At 37.7% G+C, this 15,108-nt stretch overlaps 1 protein-coding gene and 1 pseudogene across 1 annotated transcript; both read left to right on the top strand.

The window, feature by feature from the left end:
• LOC118056998 (disease resistance protein At4g27190-like) overlaps positions 1 to 14,681 on the top strand; it is a 71,168-nt pseudogene extending 56,487 nt beyond the window's left edge.
• On the top strand, positions 2,472 to 5,115 carry LOC118056999 (disease resistance protein RFL1). The gene is made up of 3 exons (XM_035069452.2): positions 2,472 to 2,622; positions 3,931 to 4,037; positions 4,130 to 5,115. The coding sequence occupies exon 3, from the start codon at positions 4,141 to 4,143 to the stop codon at positions 5,098 to 5,100; it is 960 nt and encodes a 319-aa protein (XP_034925343.1). The 5' UTR covers positions 2,472 to 2,622; positions 3,931 to 4,037; positions 4,130 to 4,140; the 3' UTR covers positions 5,101 to 5,115.
• Positions 14,682 to 15,108: the final 427 nt, after the last annotated feature.

Genomic DNA, 15,108 nt, shown 5'->3' with positions numbered 1-15,108 from the left:
AAGATATGGGATCTCTTCATTTTTTCCTCGGCATGGAAGTAATTCCAACCACAGATGGCCTCTTTCTGTCTCAGCACAAATACATCCATGACATGCTCAGCAATACCAACATGCTTGGTGCCAAGGAGGTGTCCACTCCCTTGTCCACCACCGTTGCTCTTCAACTTCATGATGGCACCTCCTCTGTGGACAGCACCGACTTCAGGCGTGTTATTGGTGGCCTTCAGTACCTCTCTCTCACGCGGCCTGACATATCATTTGCAGTTAACAAATTGTCCCAATTCATGCATAAACCCACTACTACACATTGGACAGCGGCCAAGCGACTTCTCCGCTATTTGAAACATACCATTCATCATGGCATCCACATCAAAAAACGTTCTCGCTTGGACCTTATGACCTACACCGATGCTGATTGGGCTGGCAATTTGGATGATCGCAGCTCAACCTCTGCCTATATCTGTTTCCTTGGCTCAAACCCGATTTCCTGGAGCTCAAAAAACAGCGGGCTGTTGCCAGATCCTCCACAGAAGCGGAATATAGAGCTCTTGCCAATGCTGCGTCTGAAACCATCTGGTTATTGTCTCTCTATCAAGAACTCGGACTACCTCTTCCTTCCCCGCCAACACTGTTGTGTGACAACTTGGGTGCTACTCAACTCAGTCTCAATCCTGTCCAACACTCTCGGATGAAGCATATTCAAATTGACCTGCACTTCGTTCGGGACATGGCTCAGCAAGGCATGCTAAAAGTTCATCATGTACACAGCCACGATCAGTTGGTTGATCTCCTCACCAAGCCCTTGTCTGCTCAGCGGACTGAGTATCTTAGAACCAAGATTGGTTTTGCTAATGGCAGCCCTATCTTGCAGGGGCGTATCAAGGATCATCCCACCGATCGTGCATCAGATCACTCCAAAGACTCTGCCTCAATTCAAATCCCAGAAAACTAGCCAAAAATCAAGGCTCCCAACGGTTACAATCTTCACTGCAGCAATTATGGTTACAATCTTCACCACAGTTAGCCTTCCTAAAATGAATGTCCGATTCTATGTATATATATACAGCTCTCAATTACTTGTAAAGTGTGTGGAAAATAATATATCCATCTTCATAAACATAGTGTTTTTATTCAATATTTATCACCTTTTGCATCCCATCAAGACATGGACATCATGGCAGCAAGCTTACTGTTGGACATAACTTCACAATCTCGTGGGGTGTCCTTGATTTTGCTTGGATCATACCCAAAGTTTGCCAAATAAGCTTTGTATTTTTCAATGAATGCAGGTCCAGGGTTAGGTGTTCTTGAGTGTATCTGAAACATTGATGCCAAAACACACAGCTTTAAGTGATCAATCATATATATTACTTGATACAACAGATAATGTAATCAATGGTCGTGCTCTAGCTGTAGCAATGGCAATGACAGATAGAAAGGAGAGATTTTGATGTCCATTTTTTTTTTCTCTATATTTCTATATTTCCATCAAACCTATTTTATGATTTGAACATTAACCATCTGAAGAGGTTTTTTTTTCTTGTATATTATTGTCTTAATAAAAATAATTAATTTGAGTTGAATTAACAATTCACGAGTGAATTTAAAGATATGATCAAGTGATTCATGAATGTTTTTTTAGTTAGTTCATGGTCAGTTCAAGTACGCCACCTATGCCATGCGCGGGAGATAAAAAGGAAGAAACGGATAAAAGTAAAATAGAGAAAAATTAAGATTGCAAGAGAGTGTGGAATTGATAGTGTAATTTAAGATGTTTTTTTAAATTATTTTTTTGTTTAAAAATATTTTTAAATATTTTATATCAATATATTAGAATTATATATAAAAAAAAAAACTAATTTAATATATTTTTAAACTAAACTCTTCCCAACCCAGTTTTTTTTTTTATAAAAAAAACACGGTGCCAAGTGGAAATTAACTAGGAAGAGTCTATTTCAATAAAAACACGGTGCAGGTTGTTTTGTTTTTTTATTAAAATGACTATTCGAGTTAGCATACATATATTTTGTTTAATTTTATAAATTTTAAACTTAATAATTATATAAGTTATTAATAATTTTAAATTTATAAAATTTAAATTAATAATTTTAAAAAAATAAATTTATAACCGAACCAATCAAAATTTAAAATTATTAATGACTTACATAAAGCGAACTCGGTGCAGGTCTTTGATTTCACGCATGAGAGTTACTGAACAACAACCTTGTTGGTTCCTAGCTACCCTGTTCTGCTTTGACAAAATACAAGAACAATCTATTGGTTGTAAGGAGGAGATCAGGTCGAACAAGTGGCGACAATCTATTGGCTCATCGGATTACCACAAAAGAAATGAAGGACTGAAATAAAAGGAAACCACAAAAGAGGATGTAAGAAAGCAACTGCAGTTGGATGCCTTCAAAACGGGTAACGGGCAGGTCTTATTACTTGAGTGGGCGTTGCGGAGGTAGTCTTTTTTTCTCCTTATTCATAATTTTCCAAAAAAAAAAAAAACAAAAACATTGACCGGTCATAGCTTATAGATTAATTATTGGAAGCGATGAGGAGCTAGTATCGTCTCACAGTGATCATCATCAACCTTCCATTCATTTCTCTCTTTGCTAGGTGAGTACTTGTAAAAATTATTATTCTATTTCTTTATCATTATCTTTATATTATATTATGCGTACTATCTTAATTATGTTATCAAATTGCATTTGTTTATGGTAATTGCTGCTCTAACTCGCAAGTAGGGGTGTGCAAAAAAAACCGGAAAACCGAAAAAAACCGAGAAAACCGAGAAAAAATTAACCGAAAAAAACCGAACAAAAAAAAAAAAACCGATTAAACCGATTAGAATAGTTAGGAAAAATCCCGGTTCGGTTCGGTTTTCGGTTTTACAATGCAGGAACCGGTTAAACCGGACCGAACCGAACCGGTTCAAAAAAAAGCACTATAAATAGAAAAAATTATCCCCCCTCACTTTTTCTCTCCAACCCTAGCCGCAGCCCCTCACTTATTCTCTCCATCTCCCTCCCAGCAGCCCCCTCCCCCTCTCCCTCTTTCTCTCCCTCCAGGGCCTCTACCTCCCAGCAGCCCCTCTCACCTCTTTAATTTGTTTTTCCATTGATATACATGGCCATGTCATCGTTGCTTCCTGCTTTTCTTCTCTGCTACTTTTCATTTCCTGGCAATCTTCTTGTTTACTAATTATACAAGTTGCAAGAATTTTTGAGGGGTTTAGTTTGTTAAACGAAGACCCCTTGAGAGAGTGAGAGGACATCATATGCTAGATGTTCTTCTTTTGAAAGATGCGTGGGAGCCCTTGGATCCTTCCATTTCAATATCCATTGTTATGATCAAGGCATGAGAAAAATTATAACTGTTGAACAACCTGTTTTTATGGCTTCAAAGCGTTGAAACTAAGGGCAATTGAAATAATTTTGATAAAGTACTTGAAATTCGTTTGCATATAGGTTTTTTCGGTTTTTTGAAATAAAAAACCGAACCGGACCGGACCGAAACCGGTCGGTTTGACTCGGTTTCGGTTTTTTTTTTCAAAAAAAAAAAAGAACCGGTTTGGTTGTTTTTTTCAGTTCAAAACCGAACCGAACCGAAAATGCTCACCCCTACTCGCAAGTTAGAATCCATGTAAACTATTTTGTTTTAATACTTCTCCTCTTTTTAACATAAAGTCGTTCTTTTATAAATGTATTCATTAGATTGATGATATTCTGTCTTTCACTAATGAAATTCTTTTTTATTGGTTTTGAGGGGAAAAAAAAGTATTTCTATCTTTTTTATGGATAGCTATTGATGAGGGGACAAAGGGATTACAGTGATCTATGAACTATTGTGTAAATAATTGTTATGTTAGGACAAGGGATTAATTGTTTATCGTTCTACTTGTACCTTGCCTTGTTGCTTTTGAAGCTGGCTTCCATACAGAGCTAAAGGCCTTCTCCTTTTGTTCCTCTTGCTATATTTTATTATTGAGCAGTCAGTACCAGTGCTTTCCGCGTATATTTTCACAAATTAAGGTAATAAAATGACTATTCTCATTCTCTCAATGCCTATTTTACTTGTAATGACTCACTCTCACGTTCTGTATCCTTATTTCTTTGATTTTCAGACCGGAGGAAAATGGCTATTGAATGTGCTGCTGGATACATTATATCCAAGATAGCAGATCTCATGGTGGAACCAGCAATAAGGCAGTTCCGTTACATGTTCCGTTTCAACAATTTTGCTAAAGAATTCAAAGAACAAAAGGAGCACCTGGTTTCGGTAAAAGATCGTCTGCAAGACGCTGTCCGAGTTGCTGAAAGGAATGCTGAAGAAATTTACAAAGATGTCATCGAATGGCTGGAAGATGCAAACAACAGAATTGAAGGTGCGAAGCCTTTGGAAAATGAAATAGAAAAAAATGGCAAATTCTTTACTTGGTGTCCAAACTGCAAGCGACAATTCAAGTTAAGCATGGCACTGGCCAAGAAGTCGGAGACTTTCAGAAAACTTCAAGAAACTAGCACAAAGTTTACAACAGTTTCCTGCAAAGCACCTCTTCCAGAGATAAAATTTCTTCCATCAAAGGAATTCACACTCTCAGGATCGTCAGAAGAAGCTTTCAAACAGATTCTGAAAGCTCTCAAAGATGACAAGATCAATATGATCAGACTGTACGGCATGGGAGGGGTGGGTAAAACCACCCTGGTGAAACAAGTAGCCAGGTTGGCCAAAGAGTACTTGCAGTTGTTTGATGAAGTTTTGATGGCTACGGTGTCCCAGAATCCAAATGTCACAGGCATCCAGGATCAAATGGCAGATCGTTTAGATTTGACTTTTGTCAAAAAGAGTAAAGAAGGGAGAGCAAATGAATTATGGCAGAGACTGCAGGGAAAGAAGGTGCTTATAGTCCTGGATGATGTTTGGAAAGATATTGACTTCCAAGAGACAGGGATACCATTTGGTGATGATCACAGCGGTTGTAAAATTCTTCTAACAACACGTAATCAAGAACTATGTTCTTATTTTGGCGTGCCAGCAAAAAGCGTTCCACTGAAATTGAAGCTTGGGCTTTATTCAAAAGCAACGCAGGTTTAAGTGATGAGGACTCTGACTTGAACAGTGTGGCAGAGAAGGTTGTGAGAAAATGCCAAGGATTGCCTTTAGCACTTAAGGCAGTAGGAAGGGCTCTAAAAGATCAATCTAAAAATGAGTGGAAATTAGCATCTAAAAACCTCAAAAAATGTAATATTTTGAGTTTAAGATTGGAAAATACAAGAAAGCCTTGGAGGCTTAAAGAGTAAATATAATGAAATGAGGGGTAATGTGGTAATTGACCAAGAGTTGATAAATATAAATAGAAAAAAAAAGAAGAGGGATCTGAAAATTTGAAGAACAAACCGTGAGAGAGAAGGGAAGAAGAAGAGAAAAGAAGGGAAAATAAAGGGAAAATGAAGAGATTGGGAGGAAATAAGGTTAAAGGTAAGATTTAGGTTGTTAATTGTATAATTATGTGTTAATTAAGCTTTAATTTTGGTTTTGATAAATGTTAGGGTTATGAAGTTTGTGTTTTGTGTTTAATTGATGAATTAAATTGAATATTAGGGGTTGATTGTTGTGGTTAATTGATGATTTAGTTGATTATGGAAGATTGTGATGATTTTGAGTTATGGTTTTGTTTGAATGGTAGATTTGTGTCAGAAATCAGGGGATAACAGTAGGTAATCTGTTGAAATTCTGGGTTTGAGGTTGAAGATGACGAAAATCCAGTTTGGTCCCTCAATTTGCAAAAGTTGCAGTTTAGTCCCCGAACTTTGGAAATATTACAAATTGGTCCCTGGAGCATATTCCGAGATTCTGAACAGAATAACATATGGATTATGGGCAGAATTACTATATAGATAAGAGAATTTAACACTTTCAATTTGGTCCTCCAATTTGACAAATTACGATTTGACCCCTAAAATGTTGATAAAATCACATTTAGGACCTTGGGGCATACTTCAAGATTCTGAACAAAGATAAGGACGAATTATGGATAAATTTCAGTATGGTTATGTATTTACAGTTTGGTCCTCCAATTTTTGGTAAAATTACATTTAGGAGATTAAGCCCAGTTTTTATTTTATGCATTGGGATCTTTTGTTTGAATTTTTTTTGAGTATATTTCATATATTTATTGTAGGTTCTCCTAACGATCCTTAATCGAATTTTCAGGTCTTTCGTCCGACATTCCTTTTAGTTCTATATTTTCCGGGTGAGTGGAATAATCTTTAATATGCATATAATATAAATAAATATGTATGTTGATTATACAATGAGTATAACTAGTAAATTTCTTGAATATTTATATATGTTGCTTTATTTTCCGAGTACTCATTTATTCTTGAATTTGCACTCGCAATCTGATAAAGTAAATTCTATTTGATATGATATACGTTTCTTTGATGATTCTATGAATATCTATTATGCCTTGATATGGGACTTGTCAATAACTCCATGCTAACGGAGAATAGTTAGCCTGTGTGCACATAGTATTTTGTTACCTAGTTGGTGAGAGAGGCATCAGCCTGTGGTGACTGATCATCCCACAGTGGTCACCGACGGGTGTCATCTGGTCACCTTCGGGTGTCATCTGGTCACCTACGGGTGTCATCTGGTCACCTTCGGGTGTCATCTGGTCACCTACGGGTGTCATCTGATCTCTGACATGTAATCCACTACGTTATGATAATATGTTTAGTATGAATATGTATATGTATATGTATATGTATATCAAGATAAATATAGTTATCTGAAATATCTGAAATGTATATTAAATGTTATTCCCTCACTGAGTTGTTTGAACTCACCCTCATTCTTAATATTATTTCAGGTTCTTAGTTTCTGGGACTTTGTTGAGTGTTTCTGCTTCTTCAGTTCTGGTCGGTATGCCTTGCTTGTTTGCGAGGCTTTCCTTTCAGTTTTGTTTTGATGTCTTAGACGCTCCATTGTTACCTTGTTTTAATTAAGTTTGGATTTTGACAATGTAAATAGTATTATGAATTATTATTTTTATTTTAATTATCGATGAGATATTTTGAACTATCATTTGGTTTTATCAGTTTTGAATAATATGATATTTCTGAATATTATGAGCCGCTGCGTATTTTTGAATAAATTGTACTTTTGATATGTCCGTTGTGAGGCTTAGCGCAGGTGGGGTGTCCTTTCGGCACCGCTCCTGCGTTGCCGGTCACGGACTCGGGATTCGGGTCGTGACAAAGGTGGTATCAGAGCATGGTTTTATTAAAACCTCATAATCTATTTTATTTATTTATTATTATTCAAAAAAACTCGTAATCTATTTGTTTTTGTTAAAACCCTCGTAATATGTGGAGCTTAGGATCTATCTTGTTTGAATGTCATTCCACTTATAATTCTCCAATCTAGTGTTTGGTGTGTCGTTCTTAAAACTCCTTATAGTTATGTTGATACATATACATATGCATTGTTTTAGGAAAAATGCCGAGGGCTAAACATGTAATTAATACCGATGATCAAGAGGACATTCCTATCGCTCAACTTAGGAAGGAGAGGCGCAAAAAGAGAGTTAGAAACCCTTCGCCGCAACCAATTGAAGCAGAAGTTCAGGATGAGGTTGAATTTGAGGGGGACTATGGTCTGGATGTTGGTAAGAACCAGGAGCAGGAATCCCATGATAGGGTATCTTATACTGATAGTGCTTTGGATAAAATTGGGCAGGCCATGCAGACCCTGACTAACCTTTTAACTGAGAAAGAAAAGGAGAAGGATAAGAGTGCATCTTCGACTTCCCATACTGTGCATGGGGTGAAAGTGCCATTGTCAGAGTTCTTTAAGTTGGCACCTCCTACCTTTAAGGGTGTAGATAACTCTGAGGATCCACAACAGTTTTTAGATGCAGTGTGGCGTAGGTGTGAGGCCATGGGGTGCACGGATCATCGTGCAGTGACTTTAGCATCTTTTAGGTTAGAAGGCGAGGTGGCTGTGAACTGGTATGAGTCCAAAAGAGGTGAAAAGGCAGATAGTTCTCCACCAATGGAGTGGAAGGAATTTTCTGAGATATTTTTGGAGCGTTTTCTACCTGAAAGTGTGAGGGAAGCTAGATCATACGAGTTTGAGAAGTTGGTTCAGGGTGACTTAACTGTGATAGAGTATGAAGTGGAATTCACACGGTTGTCCAGATTTGCTGGGTATTTGGTACCGACTGAGGAGAGGAAGATCAAGAGGTTTATTCAGGGTCTTAATAGCTACCTATTCAAAGCTATTGGGGCTCATGAGTTTAAGACGTACTCGGTCGTAGTGGATCGTGCCCGAGCTATTAAGGCACGAGAGTTCGAGGATGATTTATCAATGGGTTCAGTCAAGAGGCCCAAGGTGGCAAATTAGTTCTCTTTTCATCAGCGGTCTGATACAGGTCCTAACAGGGGACAGGGAGGCCGGCAGGGCCAATTAAGTCAATCAAGGAATTTATTGTCGAGGTCTACTGTTGGGGGAAACAATAGACATAACATGAGTGGAGCTGGTCCGACTCAGAGTCGAAGTATGGTTCAGTTAACACCACATGGTTCATATGGGAGGCCTCAATGTCAGTCTTGTGGGTCTAGGCATTACGACACAGTTTGTTATAGGCAGACAAGAGCTTGTTTCGGTTGCGGGCAGATTGATCACTTATTGAGGGATTGTCCGAACAAGCGGTGGTCTAAGCCTGGTGCTTCTGTACCGATTACATCTCCTACTCAGACTCAGTCAGCTAGTCATTCTGTACTTCGGGGTGGTCGTGGAGCTGGTGAGCGTGGCCAGCGGGGTTGTGGAGTAGGCGGTAGAGGGTTTGCGCCAACAAGTCAGAGACAGGCACGAGTTTTTGCCATTACTCAGCAGGATGCCCAGGCATCCAATACTGTTGTCTCAGGTACACTTTTGATATGTTCCTTTGAGGCTAGAGTTTTATTTGACACTGGGGCAACTCACTCTTTCGTGTCTTCATATTTTGCTTTAAGGTTTACTAAACAACCCATTTTGTTAGAGAGTCCTTTATGTGTGGCTACCCCTTCAGATGAGGTTATGTTTGGGGAATACGTTTATGTTGATTGTGAAGTTGAAGTGCAAGGTAGAAACCTATTAGGTGATTTGGTAATTTTAGAAATAGTAGGTTTTGATGTGATACTAGGTATGGACTGGTTGTCAAGGCATCATGCCTCAGTTGACTGTTGGAATAAGACAGTGGTTTTCAAGCCTGATGAGGGGACAGAGTTTGCTTTTCATGGAGATGGGTTATCATATCCATCTAATATTCTCTCGGCCATCACGAGAAAGATGGTACGAAAGGGTATGCAAGGGTTTTTGGCTTATGTGCATGATGTGAATATGGAGGTCTCGGGGATAGAACAAGTTTCGATAGTTAAGGAATTCATCGATGTTTTTCCCGATGACTTACCTGGACTACCTCCCAATAGGGAAATCGAATTCTGTATTGATCTAGATTCAGGAACAAAACCAATCTCTATGGCACCTTACAGGATGGCGCCAACAGAATTAAAAGAGTTGAAAGAGCAGATTCAAGATTTGTTAGATAAGGGATTTATTCATCCGAGTGTGTCTCCATGGGGGGCACCTGTTTTATTTGTAAAGAGAAGGATGGATCAATGAGGATGTGTATAGACTACAGGCAGTTGAACAGGGTCACTGTTAAGAATAGATACCCACTCCCTCGCATTGATGACCTTTTTGATCAATTACAAGGAGCTCAATGTTTCTTAAAGATTGATTTACGATCGGGGTATCACCAATTGAGGATTAGAAATGAGGATATTTCTAAAACTGCCTTTAGGACTCGTTATGGGCATTACGAGTTCTTGGTGTTGTCTTTTGGGTTAACAAATGCACCTGCGGCTTTTATGGACATGATGAACAGGGTTTTTAGGCCATTTATTGATAAGTTTGTTATTGTGTTCATTGATGACATCTTGGTGTATTCAAGAAGTGAAGAGGAACATGAAGAGCATTTGAGATTGGTGCTTCAAACTCTAAGAGATCATCAGTTGTATGGAAAGTTCTCGAAGAGCGAGTTTTGGCTAGAGAGTGTTGGGTTTTTGGGACATGTGGTGTCCAAGAATGGAATAGAGGTTGATCCATAGAAAGTGGTGGCAGTTAAGCAGTGGCCTAGACCAGTTATGGTATCTGAGATTAGAAGTTTCCTGGGTTTAGCAGGATACTACAGGAGATTCGTGGAGAATTTTTCCCGAATTGCTGCTCCGTTGACTAAGTTGACACAGAAAAGTGTCAAGTTTCAATGGTCAGAAGAATGTGAGAAGAGCTTCCTAGAGTTGAAGGAAAGGTTAATTACGGCTCCAATTTTGACAGTACCTTCAGGGTCTGGTGGTTTTACCGTGTACTGTGATGCATCCAGGATTGGTTTGGGTTGTGTTTTGATGCAGAATGGTAATGTGATTGCTTATGCCTCGAGAAAGTTGAAGAAGCATGAGCAAAATTACCCCACACATGATTTGGAGATGGTTGCGGTAGTGTTTGCCCTTAAAATTTGGAGACACTACTTGTATGGGGAGACATGTGAGATATTTTCAGATCATAAGAGTCTTCAATATATTTTTCAGCAGAAGGATCTGAATTTGAGACAAAGAAGGTGGATAGAATTGTTAAGTGATTATGATTGCACGATTCAATATCACCCGGGCAAGGCAAATGTTGTTGCTGATGCTTTAAGTCGAAAATCTATGGGTAGTTTAGCTCATATTCAGGAGGTGAGGAGACCCTTGATTAAAGAGTTACACGGATTGTTAGATGAGAGAGTCAGTTTTGAGCTTTGTGAATCGGGAGCATTGTTAGCTCACTTTCAGGCTAAGTCAGACTTGGTAGACCGGATTAAAGTAGCTCAGATGAAGGATGAACAACTTTGCAAAATTCGAGATGAATTGGAGTTAGAGAGAGCTCCGGGTTTTGTTATCCACAAAGATGGTGTGTTGAGATTTGGTTCAAGATTGTGTGTGCCTGAGGTGGATGATTTGAAAAGAGATGTGATGATGGAAGCACACCAAACTGCCTATACTATACATCCTGGTTCTAATAAGATGTATAGAGACTTGAAAGAGTGTTATTGGTGGAATGGTATGAAGAGGGACATTGCTGAGTTTGTATCTCGATGCTTGACCTGTCAAAGGGTTAAAGGTGAGCATCAGAAACCACCAGGACTTTTGCAGCCATTGTTGATTCCTGAATGGAAATGGGAGAGGATCACTATGGACTTTGTGTCAGGCTTGCCTCGGAGTCAGGAGGGTTATGATTCGGTTTGGGTGATAGTTGATCGTTTAACCAAGTCAGCTCATTTCTTGCCAGTAAAGGTGACATATGGGTTTGCAAAACTCGCAGAAATCTATGTTAACGAGATTGTAAGGTTGCATGGTGTGCCCATCTCAATTGTGTCTGACAGAGGTCCACAGTTCACTTCTCGATTTTGGGTGAAATTTCAGGAAGCTTTGGGGACTAACGTTCAGTTAAGTACTGCTTTTCATCCTCAAACAGATGGACAATCTGAGAGGACTATACAAATTTTGGAGGATATGTTAAGAGCTTGTGTGATTGACTTTGGTGTCGGATGGAGCAAATACTTGTCTTTGGTGGAGTTTGCATATAATAATAGTTAAATGAAAAGACATTTGAGCAGTTGTTTCCTACCGTGTCTCATATTTGTTTTTGGAGAGTGAAGGGTTTAAGAAATATAGTATTGTCCTCTGATCAGATGACCTCCCACGGCCATGGGTCGCAAAAAGGACTTCTAACAAAGATTAGAACATGTAGAAGTGAAAGAATGTGGGGATATTCACACTCTGTTTCCAGCAAAATGGCTTTGAAAAATCTAAGGAGTGTGGAAATTGATAAATGCAATTCATTGGAAGAGGCTGATGAAGGAAGCAGTGAGGAAAAGGAGCTGCCGCTGCTATCATCTTTAACAACGTTGCGACTGTGCTATTTACCTGAGCTCAAATGTATATGGAAGGGGCCCACTAGACTTGTCAGCCTCCAAAGTCTTATTCATCTGGAGTTGTCGTCTCTTGACAAACTGACATTTATCTTCACACCGTCCCTCGCTCAAAGTCTTATTCATCTGGAAACACTACAGATAAAAGAATGCGGTGGATTGAAGCGTCTTATCAGAGAGAAGGATGACGAAGGGGAAATAATTCCAGAGTCTCTTGGCTTCCCAAAATTAAAAACTCTTTGTATAGTTTCCTGTCTCCGTGTCTCCAAGTTTTCAGAACCTAGAAGAGATGGAGATTCGTGAAGCTAACAATTTAAAGCAAGTATTTTACAGTGGAGAAGGAGATGACATCATCGTCAAGTCTAAAATTAAAGATGGCATCATCGACTTCCCTCAGCTAAGAAAATTGTCTCTTTCAAAGTGCAGCTTTTTTGGTCTAAAGGATGTTGCTGCCCAATTGCCTTCTTTGCAATGTCTAACCATCCATTACCACGAAGAATGGGATGATTTGTTGGCACAGCTTCGAGTACGTCCTTTATATTTCTTCATTTTTTTTTCTTTTCTAATTTAAATTGTCAACTTCAATACATTGTGATAATTTGTTCTATCTTCCTCCAAATCTCTAAAACTAAAGTAATTGATAAGTTCTTTAACCATCCACTGAATTTAATTGATGATTTAAATTGGCTTAGGAAGTTAGACATCAATTATTGTAATGTAATTTCTTATTTCTTCCATCATATTTCTAAAACTAAAGTAATGGATAAATGCTAGAAAATCCTTTAGCCATCCACTGAATTTAAAAGGAGTGAAATTGAGGCTCTTCCGCCAATTAATGGAAAGTATTTGGACAGGACGATAAAGCTTCGTCTGAGAATATTGAGTTTTTTGTTTCAGCTGCAACTTATGATGTCATGGTTCAAAAAATTAATAAAAATTGGTTTTTTTATCCAATTTTTTAAACAATTAGATTCAAAAAGTAAAAATTGAAACTTTCTTTTTTAAATACAATATTTTTTCTCATTCAAAGAACTTCAAAAGCACCAAATTTGTATTGAGTTCGAAAAACATATTTTTTAATGTATTTTTCTTGTTTTTTTCTTACAATTTTTTCACTTTTTTATGGAAAAAATGATTTAAATGACCAATAATCAAGCATTTTTATTAAAAACATTTACTAATATGTAAAATTCAAAATATTTTCTTTTATATTTTTATTTTTGGACAATGTCATAATATTTTTTATTATAAATCGAATATAAAAATTTTTTTTAGTTAATTAGTATACTTTTTTCATGATTGCTTTTAATTTAACTATTATAAAATAATATTTTTATATTTAGATTATCATAAATTACTAGGAATTATATCTAACAAATTTGTACCTTTTGATGCAGGGGTTAACAAGTTTGGAAACATTAACTTTGTCCCACGTGCTTCTGCCTGACTTGAGGTGTATATGGAAGAGTCTCATGCTGAGCCATTTGACTTCTTTGACGGTGTATAGCTGTAAGAGACTGACACATGTATTCACATATAGCATGATTGCTAATCTACTTCAACTGCAAGTTCTAAAGATATCAAATTGTGAGGAATTGGAGCAAATTATTGCCAAGGATAATAATGATGAAAAGCATAAGATATTGTCAGAAAGTGATCTCCAATCTGCATGCTTTCCTAATTTGTGTCGACTTGAGATCAGAGGATGCAACAAGTTGAAGAGTCTCTTCCCAATAGCCATAGCTTCAGGTCTCAAAAAGCTCCAAATACTTGAAGTAAGAGAATCCTCTCAATTAATAGGAGTATTTGGGCAAGGTGATCATGCTTCACCTGTCAATGTTGAGAAGGAGATGGTGCTCCCTGATCTGCAGGAGTTGTTGCTTATACAATTACCAAGTATTTCCTGCTTTAGTCTCGGATTTTATGATTTCTTGTTCCCTCATTTGGAGAAGTTGAAGGTGCATGGATGCCCAAAGCTGACCATAGAATCTGCTACTACATCAAATGACTCAATGAGTGCTCAATCAAAGGTGCTCCTGATTTGACTTGATTTCTTGCCTCTCGTTTAGTTTTAAAAGTGCACAATAATTACTAGGAATTACATCTAACAAATCGGTACCCTTGTTTTCTTTTGATGTAGGGGCTTATGAATTTGAAAGAAATATCTATTGAAAACTTGGAAGGAGTACAAGACTTAATGATGCAGGTTGGAAGTTTGGTAACTAATATAAGTGGTCGGCATGAACTTTCATTGGTGAGTTTGAAAACATTACACTTGAACCTATTTCCTGACACGAGGTGTATATGGAAGTGTCTCGTGCTGTGCAATTTGACTATTTTGATTGTGAATCAGTGTAAGAGGCTGGCACATGTATTCACAGACAGCATGATTGCTAGTCTTGTTCAACTGAAAGTTCTAGAGATATCAAATTGTGATGAATTGGAGCAAATCATTGCTAAGGAGAATGATGATGAAAATGATAAGATATTGTCAGGAAGTGATCTCCAATCTTCAAGCTTCCTCAATTTATGTATACTCCAGATTAGAGGATGCAACAAGTTGAAGAGTCTCTTCTCAGCAGCAATGGCTTCAGGTCTCAAAAAGTTTCTTGTTTCCCTTAATAATAAGACTTACAAGTTAGAATGTGTATGCCATGCTTGAATTGGTTTTGCAGGTATCTCAAGTAGTTGAGGATTCAAGTACTGGTTGCTCCGTGCCAACCATTTAATGGGTGGGAAGAGAAAGAGGAAGAGGAAAAGGAAGAAGATGGTGGTCATAATGATTGAGTCAGATGATTAGTTTGGCATTGGAATTTGAAAAACATGCTACTAATTCATTCTTCCAGGTAAAATGGCTGCATCTATTTATTTTATATCCTTCTTTAAATGGTTGGATTAAATCAACAAATACGAGATGCATGGATGATCTTTGTCCTTGATGTTTGCATTAGGTTGGTTGGTTACCTATTTCATGATCAACTCGATATTGGTGGTAAGTAATTCCAACGGTTTCATTAGCTACAACAATTTATCTTATTTTATGTGTTTGTTGTGTGAACTTCCAGAAATGTTGTGTGTTTAGTAATTTA

This window comes from Populus alba, chromosome 1 (assembly GCF_005239225.2).
Source record: "Populus alba chromosome 1, ASM523922v2, whole genome shotgun sequence".
Lineage (NCBI taxonomy): Eukaryota > Viridiplantae > Streptophyta > Magnoliopsida > Malpighiales > Salicaceae > Populus > Populus alba.
This window is presented reverse-complemented; position numbering and strand designations above follow the sequence as displayed.